At 46.8% G+C, this 16,491-nt stretch overlaps 1 protein-coding gene across 3 annotated transcripts; it reads right to left on the bottom strand.

Annotated features, from left to right (window-relative positions):
• Nucleotides 1-9,012: 9,012 nt before the first annotated feature.
• Nucleotides 9,013-16,101, bottom strand: LOC138419360 (zinc finger protein 773-like). 3 transcript variants are annotated; one of them, XM_069552186.1, is made up of 5 exons: nucleotides 15,739-16,092; nucleotides 13,937-13,975; nucleotides 12,048-12,174; nucleotides 11,483-11,581; nucleotides 9,013-10,613 (listed from the first exon to the last, which is right to left on the bottom strand). In XM_069552186.1, exons 1-5 carry the CDS (start codon nucleotides 15,826-15,828, stop codon nucleotides 9,502-9,504), a joined length of 1,467 nt encoding a protein of 488 aa, XP_069408287.1. In that variant the 5' UTR covers nucleotides 15,829-16,092; the 3' UTR covers nucleotides 9,013-9,501. The 3 variants fall into 3 exon arrangements, with proteins under 3 accessions (XP_069408287.1, XP_069408289.1, XP_069408288.1); XM_069552188.1 differs by having other exon boundaries at nucleotides 13,682-13,975; nucleotides 15,739-16,042; XM_069552187.1 differs by lacking the exon at nucleotides 13,937-13,975 and having other exon boundaries at nucleotides 15,739-16,101.
• Between the last annotated feature and the right edge of the window lie 390 nt (nucleotides 16,102-16,491).

Raw genomic sequence — 16,491 nt, 5'->3', positions numbered from 1 at the left:
ACATTACCCAATGGCCTGTGCTTGTGTGTGGGCAGCAGACACTCGTCCAGTGACGACCCAGGACAGAGCTGGTACCTCCCGCGGAGGTGGAGGCCGGACTTCCGATGATGTGACAGAGGCTGATGGGGGTCAGTGCCTCTCTTTGGTGGAGACCTGAGTCCAGACCTGGGGGTATTTCCGGGGTGGCTATTAGGGATCAAATAAGGAAGCAAGGGAAAGAGAATTGGACCCTTCTCTGCGCCTTTGTGCAAGCCCTCCGCCTGGCTGTGCATTGTTCGGGCTCTGCACCAGCCCTCCTTCCTTCTGGTTCCTGGAGTTGGCGTACTTGTCCTTGTGTGCCTTTTACACGTGAGGAGCTGAGGCTGCTAGTGCGGGTCAGCCAAGGTCACGCCTGACCAGTGCCAGATAACTAGGGAATCCACTAAGCTAGAAGGACCCGCCGGGCTCCCTGCTCAGTTCACGGGGTCCACTGCCAACCGTCAGCTGGGCCAGACACAGGTGAGTCGGTGGCCTTTAGGCCACCAGCCCCTGGAACCGTGGTCCTGTTAGCCTCGGGACATGACATAGAGGATGCTGTTGTCCTAGGACTTTCCCCTTCCGCTCTCTCTGCCCTGGAGTTTGGGGTACCCAGAGGTGAGTCATTCTTGGCCCATGGTTCTTAATTGAGTAGGGGATTGTGTGAAACACGTCCATTTTGGGAACCCGGTAGGATAAGGTAAGGGTTTCAAGAACTAGCATGTTCGTATGCTTCGATGTGGCACTGGACTGGGGATGTTCTTGAAACCGTAAGTGTACTTTATGTTTTTTGGGACCTGAGACCAGGTAGGCAGAAATCAGCCACGGAATGGCAAATGAGGAGCTGGGCCTTGTGAGGGCTGTGGGAGCCATAGAAGGTTAGAGCTGAGAGAGGTGCCCTAACTCAGCTCTTAATAGTGATTCCTAAAGCTCAGCTTTTCTGTTCACCTGTGTGAATCGAATCGCACAGAAAGAATTTTGGATGAAGTAGGAGGACACAGCATGTTCCCTCTAAACTGTGTGTCCCCACTTGGAGAAGATAGTTGAAAATTTTGTAGTAATTGTTCAAAGAGGGCATGATCAGCATCAAACATTCTTCTGAATGGTTGATGGTGAGGTAAGTAGGAGTCCGCATCATCAACCTTCAGGTCCAGCTGGTCTGGGGTCTACATGCTTGTGGGCAGCATACCTTCTTAATCATTAATTTCTCCCACCTGGAGGGGGTTTCAGTATCTACAAAATAGCTCAAAGATATTGTTATATGTATCCCTTGGTGGGGAAACTGGACCTTCCCCCAAGGCTGCTATTGACTGCTTGTTTCTCCCTGGTCTCACATCCCCTCCTTCCCTAATTAACAACTGCTTGGAACTGTTACCTGCCCCTTGGAGCTCAGGTAAGGTTGTGGAGGCTGAATGAAGGCTATTTCCTGTAACCAAAGAAATGAGGGACACTTAAAGGCTCTGTGCCCAGGAGCCCCACAGGGCCCTGCTTTTATCAACAGGCTCGCTCTGGTCACTGAACAGGTGAGGGATGAGGGCCAATTGTTTCCCTAATGTTCAGTCAGCCATATTTTCCTCTGGTAAAATCCAGTGATGCATATTTACTTTCTTATGGATTTAATTTGCTGTATATTTTTTCACCTCTATTAATTAGGACTGTGGTCGTGGTGGTGGTTTAATCGCTAAGTCGTGTCCGACTCTTTGTGACCCCGTGAACTGTAGCCCACTAGGCTCCTCTGTCCATGGGATTTCCCAGGCAAGAATACTGGAGTGGGTTGCCTTACCCTTCTCCAGGGGATCTTCCCTAACCAGAGACCAGACCCAGGTCTCCTTCATTGCAGGCAGTCTCTTTACTGACTGAGCCACCAGGAAATAGTTCTGTAATTATTTTCTGTGCTTGTTACATTTTTGTATCAGATAGGCTCATCTCTTAAAATGAGTTGAGAAGCATTCCTTCCTCTTATTTTCTGAAAAGACGTGTTATTATGGTATTATTTATCCTTTAAATGTTTTGTATAATTTGCCAGTGAAACTATTTAGGTCCTTAATATTTCTCAGTGGTGTATGATGATTTTTTAATAGTTTTTGAACATATTTTTATTCAGTTTATTTCTAAATACGTCATATTTTGATGTTATTATAAAAGATATCAATTTTTTTTCAATTTCCGAACAGTGATTGCTAGTATCAGAAACAAGTCATTTTTGTATATTGGCCTTTTATCCTGTGACCTCAGTAAACTCAATCATTCTCAGTCATTCGATCTAGTAGCTTTCTAGTGAATGAGTTGTAATTTTCAACATAATCACGTCTTACTTGAATAGAAGTTTTGGTTCTACCTTTACGATCTTTTTTAAAAAATATTTTTTATTTGGCTCCGCCCATTCTTAGTTGCAGCATGTGAACTATTAGTTGTGGCATGTAGGATCTAGTTCTCTGGCCAGGGATTGAGCCCTGGCCCCCTGCTTTGGGAGCAGAGTCTTAGCCACTGGACCACAAAGGAAGTCCCTACCTTTACAATCTTTAGACCTTTTTTTTTCCCCCTTCATGTTACAAACACAGTTCTTTAGTACCAATACAATGTTAAATAAAGTGATGAGCATAGACGCATTTGCATTATTCCCAATACCAGGGCAAAAGCATTAGGCTTTCAACATCAAATGTGTTATCAGGAAGTTCCCATCTAATCCTAATTTGCTGAGAATTTCTGTCATTCACTGGTTTTGATTCTGAGCAATGCTCCCACTACACCTTTGAGATTATTGTTTTTTAGTCTATTAAGACAGATAACAGGTTCAATTGTTGAATCATCTTTGCATTCTTGATAAACAGCACTAGGTTATGATTTATGTGTTCACATATGTATATGGCTGGATTCAGTTTGCTATGTTCATGTGGGTGCTAGTCCCTTTTATTTTTTTTAACTTTTTATTTTATATTGAAGTATTGGTTGATTGTTGAAGTATTGGCTTCCCAGGTGGCGCTAATGGTAAAGAACCTGCCTGCCAATGCAGGAGACATAAGAGAAATGGGTTCAATCTCTGAGTCAAGAAGATCCCCTGAAGGAGGAAATGGCAACCCACTCTAGCATCTTTGCCTGGAGAATGTTGTGGACAGAGAAGCCTAGAGAGCTACAGTCCATGGGATAGTACTGAGTCAGACACAACTGAAGCTACTTAGCACACACATTAGCTGCTCAACAGTTGTAACAGTCACTTAACTATTAATAGTTGAGAAGTGTTTGAATCTTCTTTTAGAAGAATTTCTATACAATTGGTACTGTTTCATCTTTAAGAAAACAAGAACATCAGTCCCACAACCACAAATGTGCTCCACTGGAGAAGGGAATGGCAAACCACTTCAGTATTCTTGCCTTGAGAACCCCATGAACAGTATGAAAAGGTAAAAAGACAGGACACTGAAAGATGAACTCCCCAAGTTGGTAGGTGCCAGTTATGCTACTGGAGATCAGTGGAGAAATAACTCCAGAAAGAACGAAGGGATGGAGCCAAAGCAAAAACAACACCCAGTGGTGGATGTGGCTGGTGATAGAAGCAAAGTCCACTGCTATAAAGAGCAATATTGCATAGGAACCTGGAATGTGAGGTCCATGAATCAAGGCAAATTGGAAGTGGTCAAACAGGAGATGGCAAGAGTGAACATCGACATTCTAGGAATCAGCAAACTAAAATGGACTAGAATGGGTGAGTTTAACTCAGCTGACCATCATATATGCTATGGTGGGCAAGAATCCCTTAGAAGAAATGGAGTAGCCATCATAGTCAACAAGAGTCTGAAATGCAGTACTTGGATGCAATCTCAAAAACAACAAAATGATCTCTGTTTTCATTTCCAAGGCAAACCACTCAATAGCACAGTAATCCAAGTCTATGCCCCAACCAGTAATGCTGAAGAAGCTGAAGTTGACAGGTTATATGAAGACCTACAAGACCTTTTAGAACTAACATCCAAAAAAGATGTCCTTTTCATTATAGGGGACTGAAATGCAAAAGTAGGAAAGCAAGAAACACCTGGAATAACAGGCAAATTTAGCCTTGGAGTACAGAATGAGGCAGAGCAAAGGCTAATAGAGTTTTGCCAAGAGAATGCACAGGTCATAGCAAACACCCTCTTCCAATAACACAAGAGAAGACTCTATACATGGACATAATCAGACGGTCAATAGTGTAATCAGATTGATTATATTCTCTGCAGCCAAAGATGGAGAAACTCTATACAATCAGCAAAAACAAGACTGGAAGCTGACTGTGGATCAGATCAAGAACTCCTTATTGCCAAATTCAGACTTAAATTGAAGAAAGTAGGGAAAACCACGAGGTCATTCAGGTATGACCTAAATTAAATCCCTTAGGATTATACAGTGGAAGTGACAAATAGATTCAAGGGATTAGATCTGATAGAGTGCATGAAGAGCTATGGACAGAAGTTTGTGACATTGTACAGGAGACAGGAATCAAGAACATCCCCAAGAAAAAGAAATGCAAAAACAGCAAAATTATTGTCTGAGGATGCCTTACAAATAGCTGTGAAAAGAAGAGAAGCGAAAAGCAAAGTAGAAAAGGAAAGATATACCCATTTGAATGCAGAATTCCAGAGAATAGCAAGGAGACATAAAGCCTTCTTCAGTGATGAGTGTAAAGAAATAGAGGAAAACAATAGAATGGGAAAGACTAGAGATCTCTTCAAGAAAATTAGAGATACCAAGGGAACATTTCATGCAAAGATGGGCTCAATATAAGACAGAAATTGTATAGACAGAAGATATTAACAGAAACAGAAGATATTAAGAAAGAGGTGGCAAGAATACACAGAAGAACTATACAAAAAAGATCTTCACAAACCAGATAATCACGATGGTATGATCACTCACCTAGAGCCAGACATCCTGGAAAGTGAAGTCAAATGGGCCTTAAAAAGCATCACTACAAACAAAGCTAGTGGAGGTGATGGAATTCCAGTTGAGGTATTTCAAATCCTAAAAGATGATGCTGTGAAAGTGCTGCACTCAATATGCCAGCAAATTTGGAAAACTCAGCAGTGGCCACAGGACTGGAAAAGGTCAGTTTTGATTCCAATCCCAAAGAAAGGCAATGCCAAAGAATGCTCAAACTACCGCACAATTGCACTCTTCTCACACACTAGTAAAGTAATGCTTAAAATTCTCCAAGCCAGGCTTCAACAGTATATGAACTGTGAACTTCTAGATGTTGAAGCTGGATTTAGAAAAGGCAGAGGAACCAGTGATCAAATTGCCAACATTTGTTGGATCATTGAAAAAGCAAGAGAGTTCCAGAAAAACATCTACTTCTTTATTGCTTACGCCAAAGCCTTTGACTGTGTGGGCCACAATAAACTCTGGGAAATTCTTAAAGAGATGGGATTACCAGAGCACCTGACCTGCCTCTTGAGAAATCTGTATGCAGGTCAGGAAGCAACAGTTAGAACTGGACATGGAACAACAGACTGGTTCCAAATAGGAAAAGGAGTGTCAAAGCTGTATATTGTCACCCTGCTTATTTAACATATGCAGAGTACATCATGAGAAACGCTGGGCTAGGTGAAGCACAAGATGGAATCATGATTGCTGGGAGAAATATCAATAACCTCAGATATGCAGATGACACCACCCTTATGGCAGAAAGCGAAGAAGATCTAAAGAGCCTCTTGAAAGAGGAGAGTGAAGAAGTTGGCTTAAAACTCAACATTCAGAAAACTAAGATCATGGCATCTAGTCCCAGCACTTCATGGCAAATAGATGGGGAAACATTGGAAACAAACTTTATTGTTTTGGGCTCCAAAACCACTGCAGATGGTGACTGCAGCCTTGAAATTAAAAGACGTTTGCTCTTTGGAAGTGAAAGGTTGTTGCTGAATGAAAAGACGCTGGGATTATTGGCCTCTGTGGGAGAAGAATTCAATCCGGGGCCAGAGATGAGGCTTGATCGCTCAGAGCTTTTGTGTAATAAAGATTTATTAAAGTATAAAGGAGATAGAGAAAGCTTCAGACATAGGCATCAGAAAGGGGCAGAAAGAGTGCCCCCCTGCTAGTCTTCAGCTAGATGTTATATAGTCACTAGCAGTCTGTTCAGGAAAGAAAGGAATGTCTTAAAACTCAGAATGGCTCCAGGCCCCTCACCCATAAGATGCATTTTGGGATAATGTTGGCACCAGATGATTCATCTCAGGCCATAAAACGATTGACTTGAATCTTGTAGAAGGGCAGATTACCATACAAATAGTTTCATTTACATAGATAGGGGAACAATATCTGAGTATAATATACTGGCTTGTCAAGCAGATTCTGAGCCATTAGGCGCAACCACTTGAAGGCGGAGTCTGGGGTAAATGCATAGTATATTAACATAGCTGAAGACAAACATTTCCATAAGAAAAATGCATTGGTTAACTTGAGGTTTGAGAATAGTTAACTTCAGGTGAAACCTGTCATTATGGCAACACAGTATTTTAAGAGAAACCTCCTTTTAAATTTGTATAGAGAAGGAAAAAAATATCGCTAGTTTGTTTCCTCCTGCCGCTTAAGACAGATAAAAATGTCTGACACTTGCAGCCTATTTCCTCCATTTGGAGACCCCTGACCTTCCTGCCTGTTACCCTCTCAGAAGGAAAGTTATGACCAACCTGGTAGTTCAGAGGCTAAAGCGTCTGCCTGCAATGCAGGAGACCTGGGTTCGATACTTGGGTCGGGAAGATTCCCCTGGAGAAGGAAATGGCAACCCACTCCAGTATTCTTGCCTGGAGAAGCCTGGTGGGCTACAGTCCACGGGGTTGCAGAGTCGGACATGACTGAGCAACTTGACTTTCACTTTCAGACAGCATATAAAGAGCAGAGACATTACTTTGCCAACAAAGGTCCATCAAGTTAAAGCTATGGTTTTTCCAGTAGTTATGTATGGATGTGAGAATTGGACTATAAAGAAAGCTAAGCGCTTAAGAATTGATGCTTTTGAACTGTGGTGTTGGAGAAGACTTTTGAGTCTCTTGGACTGCAAGGAGATCCAACCAGTTCATCCTAAAGGAAATCAGTCCTGAATATTCACTGGAAGGACTAATGCTGAAGCTGAAACTCCAATACTTTGGCCACCTGATGTAAAGAATTGACTCATTGGAAAAGACCCTGATGCTGGGAATGATTGAGGGCAGGAGGAGAAGGGGACGACAGAGGATGAGATGGCTGGATGGCATCACTGACTCGATGGACATGATGTTGAGTAAACTCCAGGAGCTGGTGATGGACAGGGAGGCCTGGTGTGCTGCAGTCCATGGGGTCACAAAGAGTCAAACATGACTGAGTGACTGAACTGAACTTAACTGAACCACAAATAACTGAAATTGTCCAACAACTCAAATGAGCAGAAAACAGAATTTTCTTTAAACACTCCAGGAAAAAAAAAAACCCACACACAACCTTGGCAACAACTTGAGTTTAGCCCAGTCGGACCCATCCATGTCTTACTGGACATACGATCTACAGAACCATAATATAATAAATTGGTGTTGTTTAAGCCATTGGTTCGGAGAAGACAATGGCAAGCCACTCCAGTACTCTTGCCTGGAAAATCCCATGGACAGAGGAGCCTAGTAGGCTGCAGTCCCTGGGGTCTCTAGGAGTCGGACACGACTTCACTTTCACTTTTCCACTTTCATGCATTGGAGAAGGAAATGGCAACCCACTCCAATGTTCTTGCCTGGAGAATCCCAGGGACGGGGGAGCCTGGTGGCCTGCCGTCTCTGGGGTCGCACAGAGTCGGACACGGCTGAAGTGCCTTAGCAGCAGCAGCAGCAAGCCATTGGTTTGTGGTTATCTGTCAGTACAGTAATAGAAAGCTGCCGCATCATTATTCTTTGATTACTTCTTTACTTTTCTTTTGGCTGTGCTGCACAGCACGTAGGAGTCCTAGTTCCCCAAGCAAGGATCAAACCCTGTCGCATGCATTGGGAGTGCAGAGTCTTAGCCACTGTGAAGGAGTCTTTGGGGCCTAGAAAAGAAAACAGTAGTCTCAAAGGCCCTTGCTGAACCATCTAACTTCGGAGAAAACAAAACTGAACTTCAGGTCCCACCCTGATGCTCCAGGCTGGTTGCATCTATCTGGGTCTTATCACCCCCTGTCCAGAAACCTTCCTCCCCCTACACCTGCCCAGAAGACTTATCACCCCCTGCCCAACTACAAATACCATCTCAGCTAAAGCATACCCCAAACATCCCGCCTGATTAACGTTTCCCTTATCGCTTCCACAAACCTCCCTATAAATATGGAGCCTCCCTGACCCTCTCAGCGCTCAGCTGGTCGATAGGCCGACTGTCACCCCTCCTTGCCTGAATAAAGGGAACCTACTTCTGTTGAGGTCGTCTTTCTTTTTTTTGCCTCTGCTCGAACTATACCTTACACACTGGACACAAGGGAAGTCCCAAGTACTTCTTTATTTTCTAAGGCAAGGATATTTCCTTGGCTTATGTTAAACTTTTCCAGCTCTAACCTAGAAGTAGCCTCTTATCTAAGGAGTTCTGATTCTTTTTACTGAAATACTGTATTCATAAGCCAATAATTGGACATTAAATATGTTCACAGCTGCTGGAATATGTCTGCATTCTAGGCTGTCACTGAATAGATAGAGGGTATGTTCATATGTAAACATTTCTACATACACTGAACTTCTTTGTCTGTATTTAAACTAACAAAGATTTCACAAAATTAGATATTTAAAAGGGCTCTTAGGGTTCCAATAGCATACCCAAGAAAGGTGTGTTTTTTTTTTTTTACAGGCAGTGATAAAGTACCATAAGAGAAAAAGAGCAAAATACGAAAAGTACAGCCAATAAAAGAACAAATGGATAAGTTGTATTTCATGAAAGTTAAGAAATTCTACTCTAGGGAAGATACTGTTAAGGAAACCAAAACCACAGACTTAGAGGAAACATTGGTAAACTATATATCAAATGAGTCATTTGCATCCAGAATATATTAAGAAATTGCAAGACAGTTCTTTTAATAGTAGGCAAAAAACTTTGATCAGATAATTCACTAAAGAAATGATGGCAAATACACAGGGAGAAATACTGAACACCAAGTCACTAGGGAAATGCAAATTTAAATCACAGTGAAATACTTCTAGACATTCCCTAGAATTGCTAAAAATATATGGCCAATATTTTACATACAAAACTCGGCAAAGATATGAAGAAACTGGAAAACAAACACACTCCAGGAAATGTGAAATGGTATAACCATTTAGAATACAAGGTGGCAAATTCTTAAAAAAATTAAATATTTGCATCAGTTTCCAGCATGACAGTGTGAGGAGCTTTGCAGGCCTGCTTCCCAGGGAAATGGGTGAAAATTATAAAGACATCATTTAAAGCCGCTGAAAGTGATCTGAAGGATATACAGCAAATGAAGAAACATTTACTTAAGAAAATCTAACACTCAGGTAGAAAAGCAAGGGTCCGTCACATTTGAACCTTGCAAGACTTTTCTCCACTGTGAACTTTCTGGTGCTGTACAAGGTTGAAACGCTGGCTAAATGATTTCCCACAACTGCTGCACTCATAAGGCATTTCTCCAGTGTGAATCCTCCGATGCTTAACAAGGCTGGAGCTGTGGCGGAAAAATTTCCCACATTCTCTGCACCCATAAGGTCTTGCTCCAGTGTGAACTCTCTGGTGTTTAACAAGGCTAGAATTCTCACTAAAGAATCTTCCACATTCATTGCACTTAAAAGGCTTTTCTCCAGTGTGAACTTTTCGGTGTTGCACAAGGCTAGAGCTTTGGCTAAAAAATTTCCCACATTCGCTGCATTCATAAGGCCTTTCTCCAGTGTGAACTCTCCAGTGATTAATAAGGCTTGACTTGTGGCTATAGAATTTCCCACATTCACTGCACTTATAAGGTCTTTCTCCAGTGTGAACTCTCTGATGCTTCATGAGACTTGAGTTAAAGCTAAAGAACTTCCCACATTCACTGCACTCATAAGGCCTTACTCCAGTGTGGATTCTGTGATGCTGAACAAGTGTGGAATTGTGCCTGAAAGCTTTTCCACATTCGCTGCATTTAAAAGGCTTTTCTCCAGTGTGGACTCTCCGGTGTTGAATGAGGTCAGCATTGCGGCTAAAGGATTTTCCACATTCACTACACCCGTAAGGCCTTTCACCAGTGTGAACTATTTGGTGTATAAAAAGGTTGGATTTATGGCTGAATAATTTCCCACATTCACTGCATTCATAAGGCTTTTCTCCCGTGTGTAGTCTCTGGTGCTGAACAAGTAAGTACTTCTGACCAAAGGCTTTCCCACACTCACTACACCTGTAATGCCTTTTCCCAGGGGGAACGCCCTCCCCACTTTTCGTGCTCCTACATGGCTCGCCTCTACTAGGAGCCGCCTGAGGTTTGGGAAGACCAGAGCTTCCTGGGAAGACCTTCCCATTCTCCTCATGCTCTTCTCTTGTTGAGGGTTTCTCTCCGGAGTTTAGGCTCTGGTGTTGGTGAAGGTTTGCTCTGTCCACTTCTACACAACCACTCTGCTCAGAAGGTGCCTCGTCAGCCTCTGCTCCACACCAATAACCTGCAAGTGCAGAAATGCTGATGAAGTGTCTGTGAGTGTGTAGACTTTGGCAGGACAGCACAGCACCCTCACACATGTCTAACACAGGCAGTAAGGGGTTCCTGGGACCCTTCTTAGTTGTCACCTTTGTTGCAACGTGCCTTCAGTGGCGAAACCCAAGTCTCCCAGTGACCTTTAGCATCACCACAACTTAGGCGGCAAGTGTCACCCATCACAGTGAGCATTGCTAAGGATGTTGAGATACCACAGCATCAGCTGTACTGTAACCTGTGAAGCTCCCTATTTCCGGCTGTGTCAGCATCCCAACACACAGGCTGGAGCACCCTGCCCAGGTGCACTGGTGTAAGGAGGCTGGTCCTCTGCACAAGCAGCCCTTCTTGTCCTCCCCTGAGTGTGACCTAATTATGTTCAAATGCACCCATAAAATGCCATTGTGCCTTTTCTTGTACTTTCCCCACCAACAAAGGCACCTGCTAACAGGTCCTCACCCTCTGCTTCTCCCTGCTTGTTGCAGCCCACTCCGTCCAGTGTGACCCCCGCTTCCCCTCTCGACAGGTAGGGACTACCTCTTTGGACCTGTGAGCACAATCAACTGTTTGTTTGTTTGTTTTTTCTTAGGCTCTCCTGTGTTTCCTCTCATGGCACAGCTGACTAGCCAGGTCATTAAACAGTAGAAAATGAGGCCACTGTCAGTGAGCACTGCAGAGTGGAAGAGAGGGTAGGTGACAGCCCTGGCAGCTGAGGGAAAAAGATGGAAATCAGCCTTGGCCCCTTGTCTGACACCAAAGCATAAGGGCCTCCTGGGGAGACTCCTGGTGTGAACTCATCCCTCGGTTCACCCCCATGCTCCGCCACCTCCCTCCAAGTACCTGCTGCTGTGGCTGTGGTTGAGACTCCCCCAGTAGGCACACAGGGCTCCCCACGCTGCTCCAGCTGAGTCATGTCATGGTTCCTGGACGATGTGAGTCCTACAGAAGGAACAAGGCAGGAGGGTCAAAGTGACCCACTCCTCAGTAGGCCACAGGAACTCAGGCTGAGTGTAATCAGCAAGAAGGTAGGAAAAAGATGCTGCAGAAACATCCCGGTCAAGCAGTGGCCAGGTCAGCGCCTCAGTTCCTGACACAGGCAGATCCTCTATCAGCCAAAAGAGGAGGGCCAAAGTGGGGGTGTTGGACTGCCATGGATCTCTTTGGCATCACCAGGCCAGGGAGAGTCCAGTAGCGTAGGATCCATCTGATCGCAACACTTGGGATCCCCAAACCCATTCCTGCACAACCATGGAGCAGCTTGGGGACAGAAGTGGGTGGTGCACCCAGGCTTGGCTGTTATACCTACTCTAGGACCCAAGAAAGGATGCAGTGCCCACAGACCAGCTTTGGGAGGGATGGACCTGCCCTTGGAGAGGGGAGGAGCTATAGGGTGCAAGGACCTTACCGAGAGAGGCCATCAGTGAGAAGGTCTCCAGCATCACCCCATGGTACAAGAGCCTCTGGGCCTCATCAAGGAGCCCCCACTCCTCCCAGGAGAAGTAGACAGCCACGTCCTCAAAGGTCACTTGGCCCTGCCATGATGGGGATGGTTCAGTTTACATGCCTTCTTTCCTGGGATTCTAACCCTCCTCCCGAGCTCCCCACCTCAGTGGAGATACCAGACCCTGGTGCTGCTGATGCCCGCCCTCCTGGCCACCCCAGCGATCACCATGTTCTGTTCTCAGCAACAACAGGTGGCGGACAGGTGTCGTCTGAGCTCTGGTGCTGACCTACAGAGCCTCACCCTTCTGCAAGACAATTCACCCAAGATCCTTTAGACTGTGGTGAACCACCAAAATTCAGTCCCCTTCTCCTTTCACCCCAGTACAAGGGCCTGGGGCCACTGGCTGGCACTCTCTCCCAACATGCATATTCTTCACACCACACCTCCCTCATGGCCCTGACCCTACTTGGCCCTTACCCTGGCTTCATCCTCAGCATCTTGGAACCTGGAGTAGATCTCAGGTACACTCAGCCCTCTTCCATTCTGTGTTACAAAGCAGTCTCCTGACCCGTCTCAGCATCCTCTGACACTTGTTCAAAGCCCAGGTCTACCTGTCTCACATCATGCCCATCAACAGTCCCAGGGGACCCCGTGTGACTTTGTGTGGACTTCCAGGTCCTCGCAGCCATAAGAACAAGAGCCTGGGGAACCCACAGCTGGATGAATCAGCAGTAGCACCAGCTTTGCTCTCATCTCCCTGCCTGGTCTCCACCTACATCTCATGTCCACTCCCCATGGAAATCTGGCCTCCAGCCAGATCCTCCTGACCCCTACAATGCCTCCCCACCATGACCACTACACTCCCCTCATGTGTTTCTATGAAACCCAGCACCCCATCCAGCAAGAGACCCAGTCATCAGCCCCACACTCCCCTCCCTTGTTACCTAATGCACTGCCACAGGACCTGAAGGTGCCCCCTGCCAAATCTGATCACAGCTCCATCCTGGCCCATGCACCATCCACACTGTGGGTGAATCCAATCTGAACCCTTCACCTGAACTCCAGCCTGTGTGTCCAGGTGCCCAGGGGAGGAATCCACTCGAGGATTTCTGGGTTCAGCAGCCAGAACCTAACTCCCTATTCCCAGTGATAATTCCTCTTGCCACTGACTTGGACGTGGTGGCACTTCCCTCCTTCTGGCTAGTGAGGCCAAACATCTCAGAATCACCTGATGCTTCCTCTTTTCTCTCCCAACCTTCCACATCAGAGAGCCTGCTCAGACCTACTTGAAAGAACAAACTCACACTCCCAACATGTTGCCCACCTCTACTGCCACCACTCTGGCCCATCTACCACCACCCTCACCTGGGCTATTGTAGTAGCCTCCTCCCTGGGCACCCTACCACTCAACTGACTGCTTATTAAGCCTGGCTCTGATCAGTTCCTTCTTCTGCTCTAAACCTCCTGTGGCTCCCACCACCCTCTGCAGGCACACCTCTGCAGACCACCATTCCAGGTCTAACTTCTGCTGCTTGCTGTTTCCTCCACAAATGAGGGGGACCTAAGTTTGCTGGGCATTCCCAGCTCAACCTTACCTCTAATATTTTCCAACAATCACCGTGAATGGACTCTCTTCTAGGCTTCATGCCACTGGCTGCCAGAAATGGGAACCAAACCATATGATTCCTGGTCTGCACTCAGGGACCTGATCCTGGATGACCACCTTTCAGGGATCTTAGATGGCACGGTGAAGAGCATAGCAGGTAAAACAAGTCCCAGAATGCTACAATGCTGGAACCCAGGCAAGTGGGAGGTGAAAAGGGTAAGGATCCAGGACACCTATCATTTACCTCTTCATGGTCTAGAAGCCACTCCGCAGCCACAGCGACCTATGGAAAAGCCAGGCCATGAGAAGGCAATAATATCGGGCCCCAACAGCTCAACCAAGGTACCTCAGTCCTCGGTGATGCATGCCTCTTAACAGCTGTGTAATCTTGGACAAATACTCGACCTCCCTGTGAAGTGTTGTGATCTGTCAAATGTGGATAATAATGATGTCCACCCAAGAGGACTATTGTTTGCTCATTTCTAAGCATCAAGTTCTAACTATCAACTCTCACTGTCCTCGTAAGTGATGCTTCTGTCAGTATTTCCTGGTTGGTATTAAAAATGTACTTTTTCAACATGCCTTTTAACTAAGAAAATAGAATATTGAAGATGTTTGATTTAATCAAATGCTTATCAGGATATTGATATTTCAACTAATTATTATATGTTAGCTTGTTAAAGCTGCATTGTCTTAACTACCTATGTGTGCATGCATATACATACATATTTATGTGCATATGTATATATGTATTTTCACCAGTTAGTGTTAAATGAGTATTTATTCATAAACTTACAAGATAAGAAACTAGGGGATTAGGCTTGAGAAAACTGAGTAGCTACTAGTCCAACTGGCAACTGGCTGCCTGGTATACACCCTCCTGGAGGGAGGCCTGCTAGAGGCCTTTCCACTGGAGCAGCTACTCATGCCTCCTGTCCTAAAAGCTGGGGGAACTTAGGCATCAAAGGAGATGCCCTACTAGCCTACCTGAGTGTTCTTTTTCTCCACAAGGGGGGAAAGAGGGCCTGCTGAGCCTGGAGTGGCAAATCTACACCACTGACCATCTCAGTCTCCAGCCCAGACCTGGGTCTGCTAAACATTCCTCCATACCAGCCAGAAACACTTTGGAGCACAGGAATCCACCCCTCTGGAGGCGGCCCACCCTCCAGGCTCATCTGAAATAAAAACCTGAACATTCTGCCTTCTAAATATAAGCCCCAGTCCATGCCACGGACCAGGCCACCCCCCCACCATCCCTTGGATATCTCCAGCCCAGATCCCTCCCTGGAACCCTGGAATCCCTCAGGTGAGCGAGCAAGTTGCCCATGCGACACCTCCATTGTGGGAAACCTCAGGGTTACCACGTCCAAAATCCAACTCCCAATCTTTTCCCTGAAACCTGCTCCCTGCAAACCAAAAAACAGGTTCGTCCTTCCTTCCCTACATTTTCACAGCCACAGCCGGTGCGGCAGGAAATCCTGTCTGTCCCGCTTTTAAAGCCTGTGAGAGACCTGATCATTTCTCCCCACTCTGACCACCAGCGGCTACAGTCCAGAGCCCACCAGCACTCCACGGTATTTACTTCGTCACAGGTCTTCCAGTCTCCACTCACACTCTCATCACCCCTACCCCTGTCTCTTTTTCCCTGCGAAGACTTTGGACAATTTTGACACACAGATTGAGCCTCTCCTCTTCACAACCCTCCCTGGCCACTGGCGGACGCACAGTGAAGGCCCAGCTGCTGCGGCTGCCTTGTCCCATGCGACTCATCCTCTCATGCGGTTGCGTGCAGACTCCAGACAAATCTCAAGTTTAACACTCTCCGTTCAGTTACTGTTTCAAGGCTTTGATCGTGCCGGTCCCGAGGCATGTAACCCTCCCCCACGTCCCATCATACTGGCTGACAGAAATACGGCCTCTCACCCACGATCTCCTTACAGACCTGGACCCAGGGGCCTGAGCAGGGGACGATCAAGGATGGGGGGTGGGGAGCCTTCATCGTCTAGCCGGGCGACGGCGGTGAGAGACCGGAGGACGAACATTTACCTCAGGCGGGACTTTCAGAGCGGCCGCTGCCATCGGACTCTGTGGGCGGAGCAGGGCCAGGAGCTGTGGACCAGGTCGGGCCCCACGCATCCCTGTCACGGAATCGGAATCGGGTGATTCCCGGGCGCCGCTGCTGAACGTCAGACCCGCATTAGTGCCGAGAAGAGAACGTCAGCCTCCTCTCGCCCCTTCCCGCTCCCGTCACCCCAGTTCAACACCAGCTTTCCGGAGCCTCTCATCAAGCACACAGACCCTAGAGACCCCCAAAACGACCGCCCCAACCCCGAAGGCGGAAGTCCCGCCCAGCGGGTTCCACCGGGGAACTATCTGGGCTGTCGGCTGGGCACCGCCCCCGCAGGAAGCAGCGCCTGCTGGGTAATGTAGTCCACTCGCCGCCAAACCTGCAGGAAGTGGACCGGTAATAGGGCGGGGCTGACGCAGCCGTTTGCTCGGGCCAGTTACCGTATAGCCCTTACCTCATAACCGTTACCGCGAGACAGCTGTGGGGACTGTTAGCTCCAAACCTAGGTAGGGCGGTTAGAGGTCCTGCTGGGCCAACCGGCCAGGTGCTGGTCCACTGGTGGAGAGTGTGGCAGAGGGTGGCTTTCTCCTGGGGACGCTCCAGGACTCATGGCCTTTTGGCTGCGGGTGAGCTGAGGGGCACTGTTGAGGGGAGGCAGGGGCCGTGTCCTGCGGAGCTCCAGAGCCCTTGCCACCGTGGCCCACTGGAGGGACCTAGGTCTTCAAGCAACG

This window comes from Ovis canadensis, chromosome 14, assembly GCF_042477335.2.
Source record: "Ovis canadensis isolate MfBH-ARS-UI-01 breed Bighorn chromosome 14, ARS-UI_OviCan_v2, whole genome shotgun sequence".
NCBI lineage: Eukaryota > Metazoa > Chordata > Mammalia > Artiodactyla > Bovidae > Ovis > Ovis canadensis.
Note: the sequence above shows the minus strand (reverse complement) of the source record. Positions and strands in the feature narration are given on the sequence as shown.